Source organism: Rissa tridactyla, chromosome Z, assembly GCF_028500815.1.
Source record: "Rissa tridactyla isolate bRisTri1 chromosome Z, bRisTri1.patW.cur.20221130, whole genome shotgun sequence".
Classification (NCBI taxonomy): Eukaryota; Metazoa; Chordata; class Aves; order Charadriiformes; family Laridae; genus Rissa; species Rissa tridactyla.
The window spans coordinates 55,273,596-55,286,723 of NC_071497.1; the positions used below are offsets into that span (position 1 = coordinate 55,273,596).

General features: G+C 37.2%; 1 protein-coding gene across 3 annotated transcripts in view; it reads left to right on the forward strand.

Moving 5' to 3' along the window:
• PTPRD (protein tyrosine phosphatase receptor type D) overlaps positions 1 to 13,128 on the forward strand; it is a 373,393-nt gene that overhangs the window by 319,108 nt on the left and 41,157 nt on the right. For all 3 annotated transcript variants that reach the window (XM_054186468.1, XM_054186469.1, XM_054186470.1), the window contains one exon: positions 1,625 to 1,800. In XM_054186468.1, the coding sequence (XP_054042443.1) occupies positions 1,625 to 1,800 (176 nt within the window). The remainder of the gene's footprint in view (positions 1 to 1,624; positions 1,801 to 13,128) is intronic.

The window sequence follows — 13,128 nt, forward strand, 5'->3', positions numbered from 1 at the left end:
CAGATGTATGCCACTTGATCGTCAGGAAAGACAGGAGTGTGCAGCCACAATAATTACTGGTTTGGGATCACCAGCAGGAGATAAGACATCAGGATAGATTTGGAGGTTCAGTTTCTGACAGAAAGCTTGGGAAACATTTCATTAAAGATATTTGATAATTTAATGTGTTTCATAGCCAAAGAAATTAAACTCTATTGCTTTGTGGAGTGAAAATAGCCACAGCTTTAGAATAAGCCAGGGAGCTTGGATCACCTTGACTGTTTTTTGAAACAGTTTGTGAAACCTGCATCATACCCTGAGGCTGTAGACTTGATCATGGCAGATCGGCTGTGTAAGCAAAAATCATTCATTGCTGCTCAAAGAAGTAATTTCTGTTAATTACTTTAACAAACCTTTTGTATCATTTTGTTAAGATACACAGTTCTGTATTTCAGCTAACTCTTCTGGGGAATAATTCGATGTTCAACACTGCACTAATATGGGAAATACTGCTTTGCCATCACCCCAGCACTGAGATCTCACATGAGTATCTTTTCTTTCTCAAGTCATCAGTTAAAAAAACAGCAGTGACATTGAAACTAGTGCCTGCCATGCTTTGTCTTCCAACATGCACATAGTCAGACTTAAAAGCTGGACACTGCACTGCTGAATACAGGAGGGATGGGACTGAGACCTGTATGTCCATATTTTCCCCTTTCTGTGAGTATGGCTGCCTTATTAGCCCAGACTAGTAACATGATCTTCACTACAGCCGCTACTTCTCCTCAGCTTTGGCAGGTGGCATGTTATGGTCCAGCTCCCAGTACAGACATGGCACTGCACACTCTCAGTCAAATACATTCCAGTTAGGAGCTGGCTAGCTCCTATGTGGCTCAAAGCGTGGACATGTGTCTGGTAGACACACCCAAAGTCGTCCCCCTGTAGGTCTTGTCCAAAATACCTGAGCCTTGAGCAATTGACAGTGTAGGTCCAATGTGCCCATAGGTCTTGGATTCCCTCCTCTTTTCATGTATTTAATTTTTATTCAGACTAACAGAGGTCTTTATTTCATGCATGCACCATATAGCAGATTCCACTGTTTCTTAAATGTGCTTTGTTAAAATAAAGCTCATAGTTAGCTTCCCATTTAATGGGAAAAGTGAATGTAGCAGTAATATTAATAGTCTGACAACATTAACCCTTTTTCTATATTTAGAAGAGATGCAATGAGCTCAATTAGAGTGTTAAATGGAACGCACACAGGGCATCTGATGGAGAGGCTTCCCTGTCCGGCCCAGGCGGAGGCTGCCATACTGGCAGGTGACTGCAAGCAGTGTCAGATCAACTTATAAATGCTGATGTTTCCACTACCACGTCTCTCCATCCGCTACAGATTTTCAGGCTTCTTTTGTACTTCCTTTTTAGACTGTGTCCTTTGTTTCAAAGAAATGGTTATTCCCAGAAAGCCCATAATACCCCTCGGCTCCACAAATGGCATACACTCACTTGCAAGTACCCATGTACTACTGGGCATGCAGCAAGCTAAGATTCACCGATGCAGCTGTGTCACAGGGGTTTTTTAGCCCTTGTACAATAGAACAGCACAGAAATGCTGCCGCATGTTTTCACACTTCTTTCTTTGCAGGCATACCGGGCAGTGACTATATCAATGCCAACTACATAGATGGATACAGAAAGCAGAATGCTTATATAGCAACGCAAGGGGCATTGCCAGAAACCTTCGGTGACTTCTGGAGAATGATGTGGGAGCAACGGGGTGCAACAGTCGTCATGATGACAAAACTAGAGGAGAGGTCCAGGGTAAGGAAAGCATATAAAATGTTAATAATATTGTACCAGAGTAATCGCTTACATAAGATTTTTGCTTCTTCCACGTATGTTGGTCTGCCTGCTGTATATGCACAAGAACTGATTTTTTCTAGTCTGCCACCAGTTAAAAGTGTCTGTTCTCTGAAAATCACTTATAGAGGAAATGTTAATTCCACTGTGAAAACACCAAGTCACACCACTTATTTTGTAGGTTTTTTGGTACTCTGAAAAACTTGAAATCTCTTGATCCACAATGTTGTTCTGTTGTTTGTTTTTTTTTTCTTTTTCAATCATACTGGAAATAGTAGTAGGTGATTGAAAATATTACTTCCTCAAGCATATCAAGCATATTAAGCATATGATTGTATCATCCTATTAGAGTTAATATATGTCAACAGCATTCAATTTCCAGTTTTATGTGGTATAGATCAAACATTATTTAAGATCAGTGAGGATTTGGATTTGCTTAAGAAACATAAAACTGTTCTTTTTTAGCAGATGCTGCATGCTAGAAAATCTCCACAACAGCATATGCAGTAATAGAATACAAATTTACCTGTGATATTTCAAATTCCATTTTATAGGGCAAAGTAAAATTAGGAAAGTGAAGGACTAAAACATAAGGATATTATTCTAGTAATAGAAGTGTTATAGTAAAAGTTGTGCTGTATGTGAAGGGAAATCAAAAGTAATACTTTTTTGATATATACTAAGGAAAGTGATGGAAAGAGTAGCAACACACCACTGTATGTTGCATGGAGATTTACTAGCAGATCTGTATTTGATGGTGTTCATCGATTCTAATGGTGGATGGTTTGGGAGCGGGGGCGGGGAGTGAAAGGAAGAAAACATAAGAAGAGAAAGATGGTGAGAAAAAGAAAAGGGAAAAACCCTTCTCCAAAGGGTTTTTCTGGCCAATCAGAAAAAGGAGTATCCAGCCCTCAGCACCCTCTCCACTAGAGCAGGTGGTTCCCTGTTTGTACTTTTCCCACAGTAACTCTGTATTTTATGTCAAGACGTTTTCCCCATAGGTTGTTCCTGCGTATGGTGCTGTTATTGTTGCTGGGAGCACCTGTTGACTGGGAAGGTGCTACACGGCTGGTTCATTGCTGAGCTTTCTGCAAACCCATTAATGAGTCCTGTAGTGTAAACCAGAAGTTACAACCAAATGTAGAAATCAGGAAAGGGGAGAAAGAAGGGGTGATGCTAACACCAGTGGCAATTGCTTCCCTTGGGAACCTGCTGTAACAACAGTATCACGGTCTGCAAGTATAAATCCAGGAGATGAATAACAGGAAAAATACTGCCACAGGTGTTCTGGTGTACTGCCACTGGTGTCCTGGGAGCTTGTGTGAAAAGGTAGGAAGCTGCAAGTGGGAGGCAGGCTGCAGGATTGCAGGTGTAAGGCCCTTAGCCATACAAAGAGCTAAGGTACCTAAGGTGCTGTGCAACATATGTTAAAAAATGCCATCAATACAGAGGACCAAGAGCAGTTCAGAAGGGGACAACTAGGGAGAACTAGAAAGAGAGACTAGGGAAGAGGAGAGGAGATTTATCATCCAGAAATCTTTTAAATCAGTTAAAAGTATCTTATGGAGGTAACTGGATAATAAATGACATTTCAGTAACTCATGCATGAGCTCCATTTCAAAATGAAAATGTTTTTGCATGTGTAAGCTTGAAACAGGGGTGAACGCACCATAAAGCCTAAAGCTGTACTATGTTGGCATTGATGGTTTTTTCACATGCTTGGATACATATAATTACAATGATTACATAACTTGTTGAACTTCTTGGCAACAGTCATTACTTTCTGGAGGCTCACCAAGGTACATATATATATATTTATTGTTTTACTGTTTCATCACTTTTTAAAAATAGAGTAGATTTTTTGCAATTTGAGCATTGTAGAGCATTCTGGTTATAGAATCACTTTTTGCATGTAAATTCAACCTACTTTAACACTGTTGCCTGTACATACCCAATGGCAATTAGTACATAGCAGAGGGTAATTTTATCAGAAATTTTCATTTTATCTTGAGTCTACAGGCCTTGTCTAGTCTAGGCACTGACAGTTGTTTGGAATTAAGCAAATGAAATTTTGCCTATTTCTTCACTAATTACTTCTTATATAATAAGGTTTCTGCTAAATAGCATCAGTGCTAAGAAAAAAATCTGATCCTAATAAGCAGCCCATTGCAGAAGGTGTGCTTAAATACTTGAGAGTTTATCTTAATACTGCAGGCCACAGACAGCCACTGTCTAGAAAGATGTTTTGATGTAACTAAATGAAATTCTAGTCATTCTCTCCAATAATTGCCTAGCAGAGTTTTAAGCTAACTCTAGCCTTTGCTGACTGCACCCTAAAAAACCACTGATCAGAATAGTAATCACCTCCAGAAGTGATTAGCATTCAGCAGCGATACATTCCCTGAGTGTAATGAGAGACCAGACAATCTAGTCAATGGATTGTCTGTGCATTCAAGGCTTCTGTTTGCGTGTTTTTTCTGCATATATTAGCTCATTCTGTGTTCGTCGGTCAAGTGAGTTTTATGCACTCAATGCAGAGCATTAGGGACCAGCTGTCCGGTACTTAATTCAGCTCCAATCTTAAAGAGTCCGCAACTCTGAGAATATGGCATACCAGTTACCTCTTTTAAGACAGTAACTACATGTAATGTAGTTAATCATATTGATGGTGAGGCAGCAGTGGGAATACCTATGTGGGAAAGGAATACGATGACAACATTTTATTGTTATTTTTTCTCATGCTATCATTTTTATATAGCATGTCCTTTTAGCAGGAGACTAAGTGAAATTTCAAACATGAAATATAAACACTTTTACATACCATTAGAGATTAAGATCTTCACTAATTTTGTTTCTTTTTCCTTTGATTCCTTTTTGATTGCTTTTGTGTCTTGGCAGCCTGATCATTATTCCTGCTGCAAGGCAAAATCATTTCTCTCTGGGACTTCATCTACTTTCCATCTCCATGTCGTCATTTCTGTTTAGCTTGCTTTTTTCATTATGTAGTCCTGCAGCTTGTTATCAGCCTTTTTAACCTGGACTGCATAGATAAAGATGGGGATTTTAATTGCATCTGCAGAAACAAAGTTGGTTCATTAGCATGTGTTAGATGTCTGAGTAACTTCAGCTTTGAGAATGTACATATTTTACAGCTGAGTACATCAAATGAAGATGTTACAGTGAATTCATTATTCATTTGTTTGCCTAAAAGGAAGCTGCAGGAAAAGAGAAGCACTTTCACTTATAACCTTTCACACTTTGTTGGTTTTGTATGAAATGTCATCACCTGAATATCACTTGACCTAAACCAGACTAGAAAGTCAGTCCCATCATTCAGCTACCGTGGACATAATTTATATCAAAAAAAGATTATACACACTGGCAGTGCATGGAACAAAGTTGGTAGCATATTTTTCACATACATGAGTTTAATCTAAATGAAATAAAAGAACAATATTGAAGGTTGCAAATTAGAGGTTAGGAAAAGAACTTGTGTGTTACACTAAGGAAGGCTTTAAAGCATGTAAAGCATTAATGTGTGATGCCTTTCTTCCCGATTCCTCTGTCTTCCCTCTGCCCCTAGGAGTGCAGATTTTTCCTTTTATTATGTTTTAGATCTTCTGAATTAATTGAATGTTCTGAGAACTCATGTGCTGTAGTGAATTATGTGAATAATCAGATGAAGACAGAGAGTCCCACTTTATAGCAAACAATAATATTGCCTTAAACAGGAAACTTTTAGTCCTGTCTCCTGTTTCAGGGTAGGATACTGTTGTGAATCATTGACTTGAAAGAGAATTCAATCCTTTCCTTCTTTGCTGTATAGCTTCTTATTTTGAATACATGCATTATGTTGTTTTGGAGCTGATAGAAAATACTTACCTTCCTCCTTAACCTCATTGGCAATATTTTATATGTTGGGACCATACAGCTTATGATTAGATCAATCAGGTCAAAGCTAAATGACAATATGGCAACCCTAGCAATTATTCAAATGTGAGCCAGATTATGAACTTCTATACTGATGATGAAGGCTTTAGTTTTCATACTGATACTATCAGCTTCATTCAAACTTGCTAATGACTAAGTGAATACATGAGGAAACTTCATTTGAGGTATTCTGTTAGCCTGATCCAGATGCTCATTTGACTGTCAGGAAGTCAATATCATCATCAGTATTATAAGCCAAGAATATATAAAAATATAAGCATAGAATAATCATCTTGGTTTGTCAAAGTTTAACATCTTGAATCCTGAGTTCTCACTGGAAAGGGGAAGGTAGAAAGAAATGCAGTAGAGAAGTCTTGTATCCTGTCTCAGATTTTGTTCACCAGTATTGAAATGGGTAGGACTATTTGCATGGGTCCTGTATCAGTTCCACATGAACACCTAAGGATAGTTAAAAATGCCTGGACTTATCTTCTCTCAACTGGTCACTGATACCCGAGAGTCAGAAGAGCTGGCACTGTCCCAAGAAAAGCCAGACACACTTTTCCTGAGGTTACTGCAATACTAAATACGTACTTCTGTTGTTCCAAGTGCCATGCAACAGGTACAAATATCCTCAAATTAGCACCCTCCATCTGAGTCTTTCAACTCATTCTTAGTAGATTTGTAGACTATCCCATGTGTTAGAGAAATGAAGATTGTGTGACAATAGATGAAGATGTGTGTGTTGAAGGTAGAATTGCAGTAAAATAATTGGGGGGGGGGGTTGTTTTGTTTGGTGGGTTTGGGTTTTTGGGGTGGTTTTCTTTTTGTTTTAGTTTGGGGTTTTTTTGAAGGAGTGGGACATACCAAGTTAAATTAGGGAAGCTTTTTTTCAGGTTCAAGTAGTACAAAAAAACAAAAAACATTTGAATAAGCACAGTAGAAAGCGTAATTCTACCTTAGGACTCTAGTGAGAATAGCTTTGAAACAAACCTGGCCACGAAAAGATTTCTAAATCTTGCTATAGGCACGTAAAACATAAAGACGGTTCTGGGAAGAACCCTAAATTCTTCTATTCCAAAAGCACAAATTGCTAACATTTTTAATGAATCTTCATTTGTTGATGGCAAAGTAGGCACTGATGTCTAACACAGCTGACCTCAGAGCTGAGACAAAGCAATAATATCTGCATGGCAGTAAGTTATAAGCAAAGAAAACTAAGAACATTGTTTTCTTGTCTGTGTGAAATGCATGAAGATCTTTCAGAGAAACGCAGGCTGTGCAGCAGAGTTTTACGTGATCGTGATTAGTGTACTTTTACATTTGTTGTTCAGGGCTTCAGCAGCAAATTTCAGATCTTTCCTCCTAAGTATGTTTTGACAGGTAATACTGGAGCTAATACCTCTCAAAATACTGGATCAAAACTAAGGGACAAGTCATTTTCACTAATATGAGTAGAGGAGTCATCAATACATGCACTTAACTATTCATTACAGATTATATCGATTTGGTCCCAAATGCACCTCTATTCTACTGTATTTAGACAAAATGTAATAGATTTATGCATAAAAGCTGCACTGGTGTATTGTATTTAGCAGCACAGGTATGTTTTGTTTGTTGGTTTTTTAATCATGAAATATGTATTTAAACATAGGAAAACTTAAATATAAAACTTTAGCTGCATTTTGCAACAACTAGAAAAATATGCATGTCTTTATCTGGTAAGAGGTGAATTAACATGTCTCCCAGCAGACATTTAGGAGATAAAAAGTGTTGCTGATGGCGTTCTTTCATACTGAATTGTCTTGTTTTAATAAAGAAGAATTAAATGTGCAGTTTTGGCATTGTTTGTTCCCTAATTTTAATGGCAAACCAATAACTTCTGTATCAATAAAGTAATATCAGAATTTTATTTCAATTCTTCAGTACTCTCAGCATGCTAAGATATGAGTCAGAAGAAGAATGAATGAGAGAGCTGGCAAAAAAAAAAAATTAAATTCCAAAGTCAAGTAGACCATGTGTTCACCAGATTTACAAAAATAAAAATAAAAATGTGTAGGTTTGTACTGGGTTTTTTTCACTGTAACAGAATGTGATGGCCACAGTCCAAGAATTCTTACACCATTGTATGGGCTGGAGCCACCAGTTACCAAGTCAGAATTGTAAAACTCAACCATATGGCTGTTCATTACGGCAGGATTTTCAAAGGTGCAAGGGCAAGGAAATGCTCAACTCTCACTGAGATGCAGTCAGTCATAGGTGCTTAATTCATGTAAGAATCTAATACTAGATGTATACTAATGTAGTATACAATAAATAAAGCTTAAAGTTTCTTTTTCTTTTTTTTTCTCACCAATAAAGCTTAAAATTTCTTTTTCTAGGCACATTCCGGGTGGAAGTGCTGTGCCAAGGTGGTGCAGGTGAAACTTTGACTGTTATATCACCCAGTAAAACAGCTGTGGAAATGCCATACTATAAGCAGAGTTAATTCTGTGTGAAGAGAAATGCTGTAATGCCACTACATAGGCTGAAAGTGGTTTTGGCATGCCATGTCTGGTTATTTCGGCTTATACACATTTGGAGTTGAGGAAGTACAGAATGAATGCCCCATATGAAAAGATGTTGGTAAATTTCAGACAATCTAGAAGAGAACAAAAATGATCAGGTGTTGGAGAAATGATGTATGGGGAAAGTCAGAAAGAATTGGATTTGTTTTATGTATAAGAGAATGAAGGAAAACACAATAGTCTTCCAGCATGTGAAAGACTGTTAAAAATTTCATGGCTAACAGCCATTTTCCCTTCCCGTGGGGCTCTAGGAGAAAGAAATAAACTTTGCACCAAAGGTGATTTATGTTTAACTGTTAAAGAACTTACAAAACATAATGTCACGAATGGAGCAAACTCTGCAGTCTCTTCCACTGTAAGCTTCTAAGAACTGTTTTTACCCCAGAGTCTTACCTGAAATGATATGGCAATATCTGCTACTACCACAAGTATTTTTCAAAGCAACTATCCATCTTTTTGTGTTATTATCCTATGTCCATAAATGAAGTGGTTTCTCTTAGCTGTTAGACTGATAATTTTCCCAAGAATACCATTTCCCTGGAGCAAGTGTATAGCAAGTGGTTTAGTCAAAACTGCATTGTAACTCTGTAATTGGACTTTTTTTGCTTAGTTCATTTGCTTTGTGCTTGAGATAAGACATACATTACTACCTCATATAAGTGTTCTCTTAAGACAGACAGAGAGAATATGCCACATACAGAGAATAGCCATTGAAATTTTGACTTGGAAGTTGTCTTTGCAAAATTAAAAATTTTGCTTATCGGTTTTTAAAATGCAATGATTAGCTCATGTTTGGTTTAGCACTGCAACCTATTACTTCAGTGCAGGGAGGTCTTTGGGAGAGAGGGACAACAGGAAGAAACTGTCTCCCTTCTCTGCAGGGAGAACAGGTTGCCCAGAGAAGTGGTAGATGCCCCATCCCTGGAAACATTCAAGGTCAGGCTGGATGGGACTCTGAGCAATCTGATGTAGTTGAAGATGTCCCTGCTCATTGCAGGAGGTTTGGACTAGATGACCTTTAAAGTCCCTTCCAACCCAACCCAAACTAAACTATTCTATTCTATTCTATTCTATTCTATTCTATTCTATTCTATTCTATTCTATTCTATTCTATTCTATTCTATTCTATTCTATTCTATATTCTTTGAAGGAATTTCAGGCTTGAAAATGTCAGTGAATGAATTTAGTATTGTTTAGTAAAAATAACCCCACATTTCCTTATTTAGCAGATTCTGGTGAAAGACTCAAGACCTCAAGACTTGAGTCTTGAGAAATAGGTCTGGAAAATTTAGGTTCTCTGGTGTCTCTGAAAGAGAATATTATGATTTACATTTTCCATCATTTACAAAGCTTTTCCTATATTCTAAGAAAGATAATGGATACAGCTGGCTACTGAAAGGCACATGTTGGTAATAGAAGTTTTTTCTAGGTGGTCTTTCTCGGTTGTATCACAGGAACTGTATGAAATACGTTTATGAGATTAAGAATTTTATCCATGTCTTAAACTAGCAACAGAAAGCTCACCATGACTCAAAGTTCCATTCAAAAATCAAAATCCAAACTGAAACCTCTTAATATTCTCCAATTTACTGTTTCTCATTTTCATGCTGTTTCATCAATTCACTTCTGACTTTCAAGTGAGGTAAAATCATAAGAATAATAGAACTTTGTTGCTCTGATGTTTCACACTTTTGATTATTTTGTTTCACTGATTTCTTACGTAATATTCACATCAGATAGAAGAGATAGCTCTCTTGTATGGAGAATAGAAAATCTTCATTAGAGCACTTGAATAGGAAGCTGAATTTTTCAATATCTTCTTCATATTGTAATGCAATGTCTCATTCAGTGAAAAGATTATTCAGGCTGCACACAGTGATCAGCCTTGAGTACAGGAAGAAGATGAAGAAAAAAGTAGTCAGCCCAGGCACTTTTCCCATCAGTTCCATTCACATAAACCTTTTCAATACCTTTTTGGAAAATCTTGCTGTACTTAACTGTTTGACAGACATCCTTCAAAATGAATTCACTAAGACCCTGCCTTCCCTACTGTTAGGAAGAGTTCAAAAAGGGCATCTCACATTGATGCTAGCAATATAGTTTTGAACGGTTCTTGGCTTATATAGATGAAGATGAAAGACGAGATACAGAACACATTTCAAATATGCCCAAGATTCCTTTTAATATCTGTTTCCTTTTGTTTTAATAACTATACCACACTCTGTCATAAGGATCAGAATGGAAACAGTTTGGGGGTTATCTTTTTAATTATCAATTATCTTTCAGTATTAACTGTTAGCCTACTAATCATATCTCAGAAATTCAAAAAAGTAGATGTAATGAGGGTTGATTTGCAGACTTACTAGAGGACTAAAGTTTGTTATTAATTGGTTAGACTGAAGTTCATTTACATTCGTTTATGTCTCCAAATCCTGTTTGGAACTTCTTTTCCAAGGCTATTGTAATTAAGAACTTAAACAGAATTATATTGTACTGCGTAAGTGCTTATTTTTCTACCTAGTTTTTAAACTCCAAGCACTTGGCTCAGATGAGCTTCAACAATCATAGAATCAAAGAATCATTTAGGTTGGAAAAGACCTTTAAGATCATCAAGTCCATCTGTAAACCTAACACTGCCAAGTCCACCAGTAAACCATGTCCCACATCCACCCTTCTTTTAAATACTTCCAGGGATGGTGACTTAACCACTTCCCTGGGCAGCCTGTTCCAGGGCTTGACAACCCTTTCAGTGACGAAATATTTCTTCATATCCATTCTAAACTTCCCCTAGCACAACTTGAGGCCATTTCCTCTCATCCTATAACTTGTTACCTGGGCAAAGAGACCAACACCCATCTCACCACAACCTCCTTTGAGGAAGTTGTAGAAAGCAATAAGGTCTCCCCTGAGCCCCCTGTTCTCAAGACTAAACATCAACATCTTTGCCTTTGTGTACTCACAGGGATGTGTCTACTGTAAATCATTATTAGAGACCTGTGCATAAAAAGGTTGGGTTTTTTCTGTAGTATAAAATGGATTCAAAGAACCAAAATTTCCAGAAGTGATTAATTGTTTTGGGAATATATTTGGTGAGACTTAAAAGATCTGTCTACCTGGGACTGGGTGTTCAGTTCTTTCAGAATTTAGGATCCTATTCATTTCAGTGCCTCTTTGAAAGCAAAATCTAAAACTTCATACTGTTTTATTTTCAGCCTTATTTGTGAATAGTTTATATTTTTAATGTGTCATTTAGAGTTAAAACAAAGTGAATTAGAGACACTTGACCAAATCTTTTTCAAATAAGGCCTAAAAAATATGTTTCTGTATATTGGGGCTTTTTCATTGTTGTTTTTATGTTTGGGTTTGTTTTTTTTTTAAATGTCTTTGCGTTACAATCTCATGTACTGCTCTTGTGTCAGTGCCGCTGGTCTTTAGACTCAAATCAGCCTAATCTTTAGGTGGCAAGGGATTGTTGCAAAAAGGAAAATGGCTTCAGAGTAACAAATGCTCTGAGACAGAACACTAGCTGTACTATCTAAGGCATTAAGCTAGCCTGATAGGGTTTGAAGCAGTTTCCATCACGAACAGCTGGCACTACCGTTTTTATTGCATAATTATTATTATCATTCAACTTTATTGTAGAGAGACTTTATTTTTAAAGGAAGACCATCTGAAAATATTAGACAGTTTTGTCTGAAAAAGACTATTATTACTAAGAAAACCAGGTCAAGAAGTTTGTTACATACTGCTGTTATTTCCTATTCCACATTCAGCATAATTCATATGCTGTTATTATAGCAAGGAATGTACTATATGAATCTACCTATTACCAGTTTGTGCTCTCTTTCCTGATCTGCGTTTTGTCCTTATAATCTCAGATGACCTGTAACTGCTGCCTTGTGTTAAGAATCACCTGAAGGGGCTTTTCAGCCTCAGTGACGGAACTTTGTACTGGAAAATTATTTCTTTATCCTTGAATGTCAGGAATCTTTGTATTCATGTGTTCATAAGGAAATATGCTTCCTTCAGCCCTGTTGATGCATGACAGTGCCTTCTCTAGTGTCTGTGACTTGTTGAAGTGTGAATATCCACAAATATTCTTAGGAACTCTGTAGCTACTTAAACCCCTCAAGTCTGAAATGGCCTTAAGCTTCTAATTTTTAATGGAAAAGAAAGCATTTATATTTTCTTACAGCTTTGCTTTCAGTGAATGCTCATAGTTCCATGAAGAGCAATGATTCGCATGGTCTGAGTGAAAGAAATATAGAGAAAGAAAATGTACGTATGTGTGAGGGACAGGTTAAGAGAATGTGCCTATCACTAGTTGTGTCTTCTAGCTATGTCTACTACTATGGTACTTAAAAGATTCATAATATATTTAGTAGTCTTTTGAGAACTGCTCTGATTTCAGATGTAGTGGTTTTGGCAGCGTGCAACCTATGATCATGAGATAGCAAAAGTAGTAGTAAAAGGTATGCCTGTCATTACTTGTAATTGAACTTCTCATCAAAAAACACTGTTTGAAATCACCAGTCAGTTGTTCGTGCTTATGTGTCTGTTTTGTTCATCTTGCTATCTTTAGTGACAGGCAAAAAAACATTAGAGAATTATTGGTGAAAGCAGTTTTCTGTAACCATGTACAGTTAGGGGCACAGAAAAGCTCTCATTGGGTGCAGGTGAATATAGTCTGCAGAGAAAAAGATCAACCCTTGGAACTGGGAGATGGGTTGGTAAGAGGAAGGTGAGGACTATGAAATTCATGAAAGCTATATTTCAAACTAACTCTGAAAAT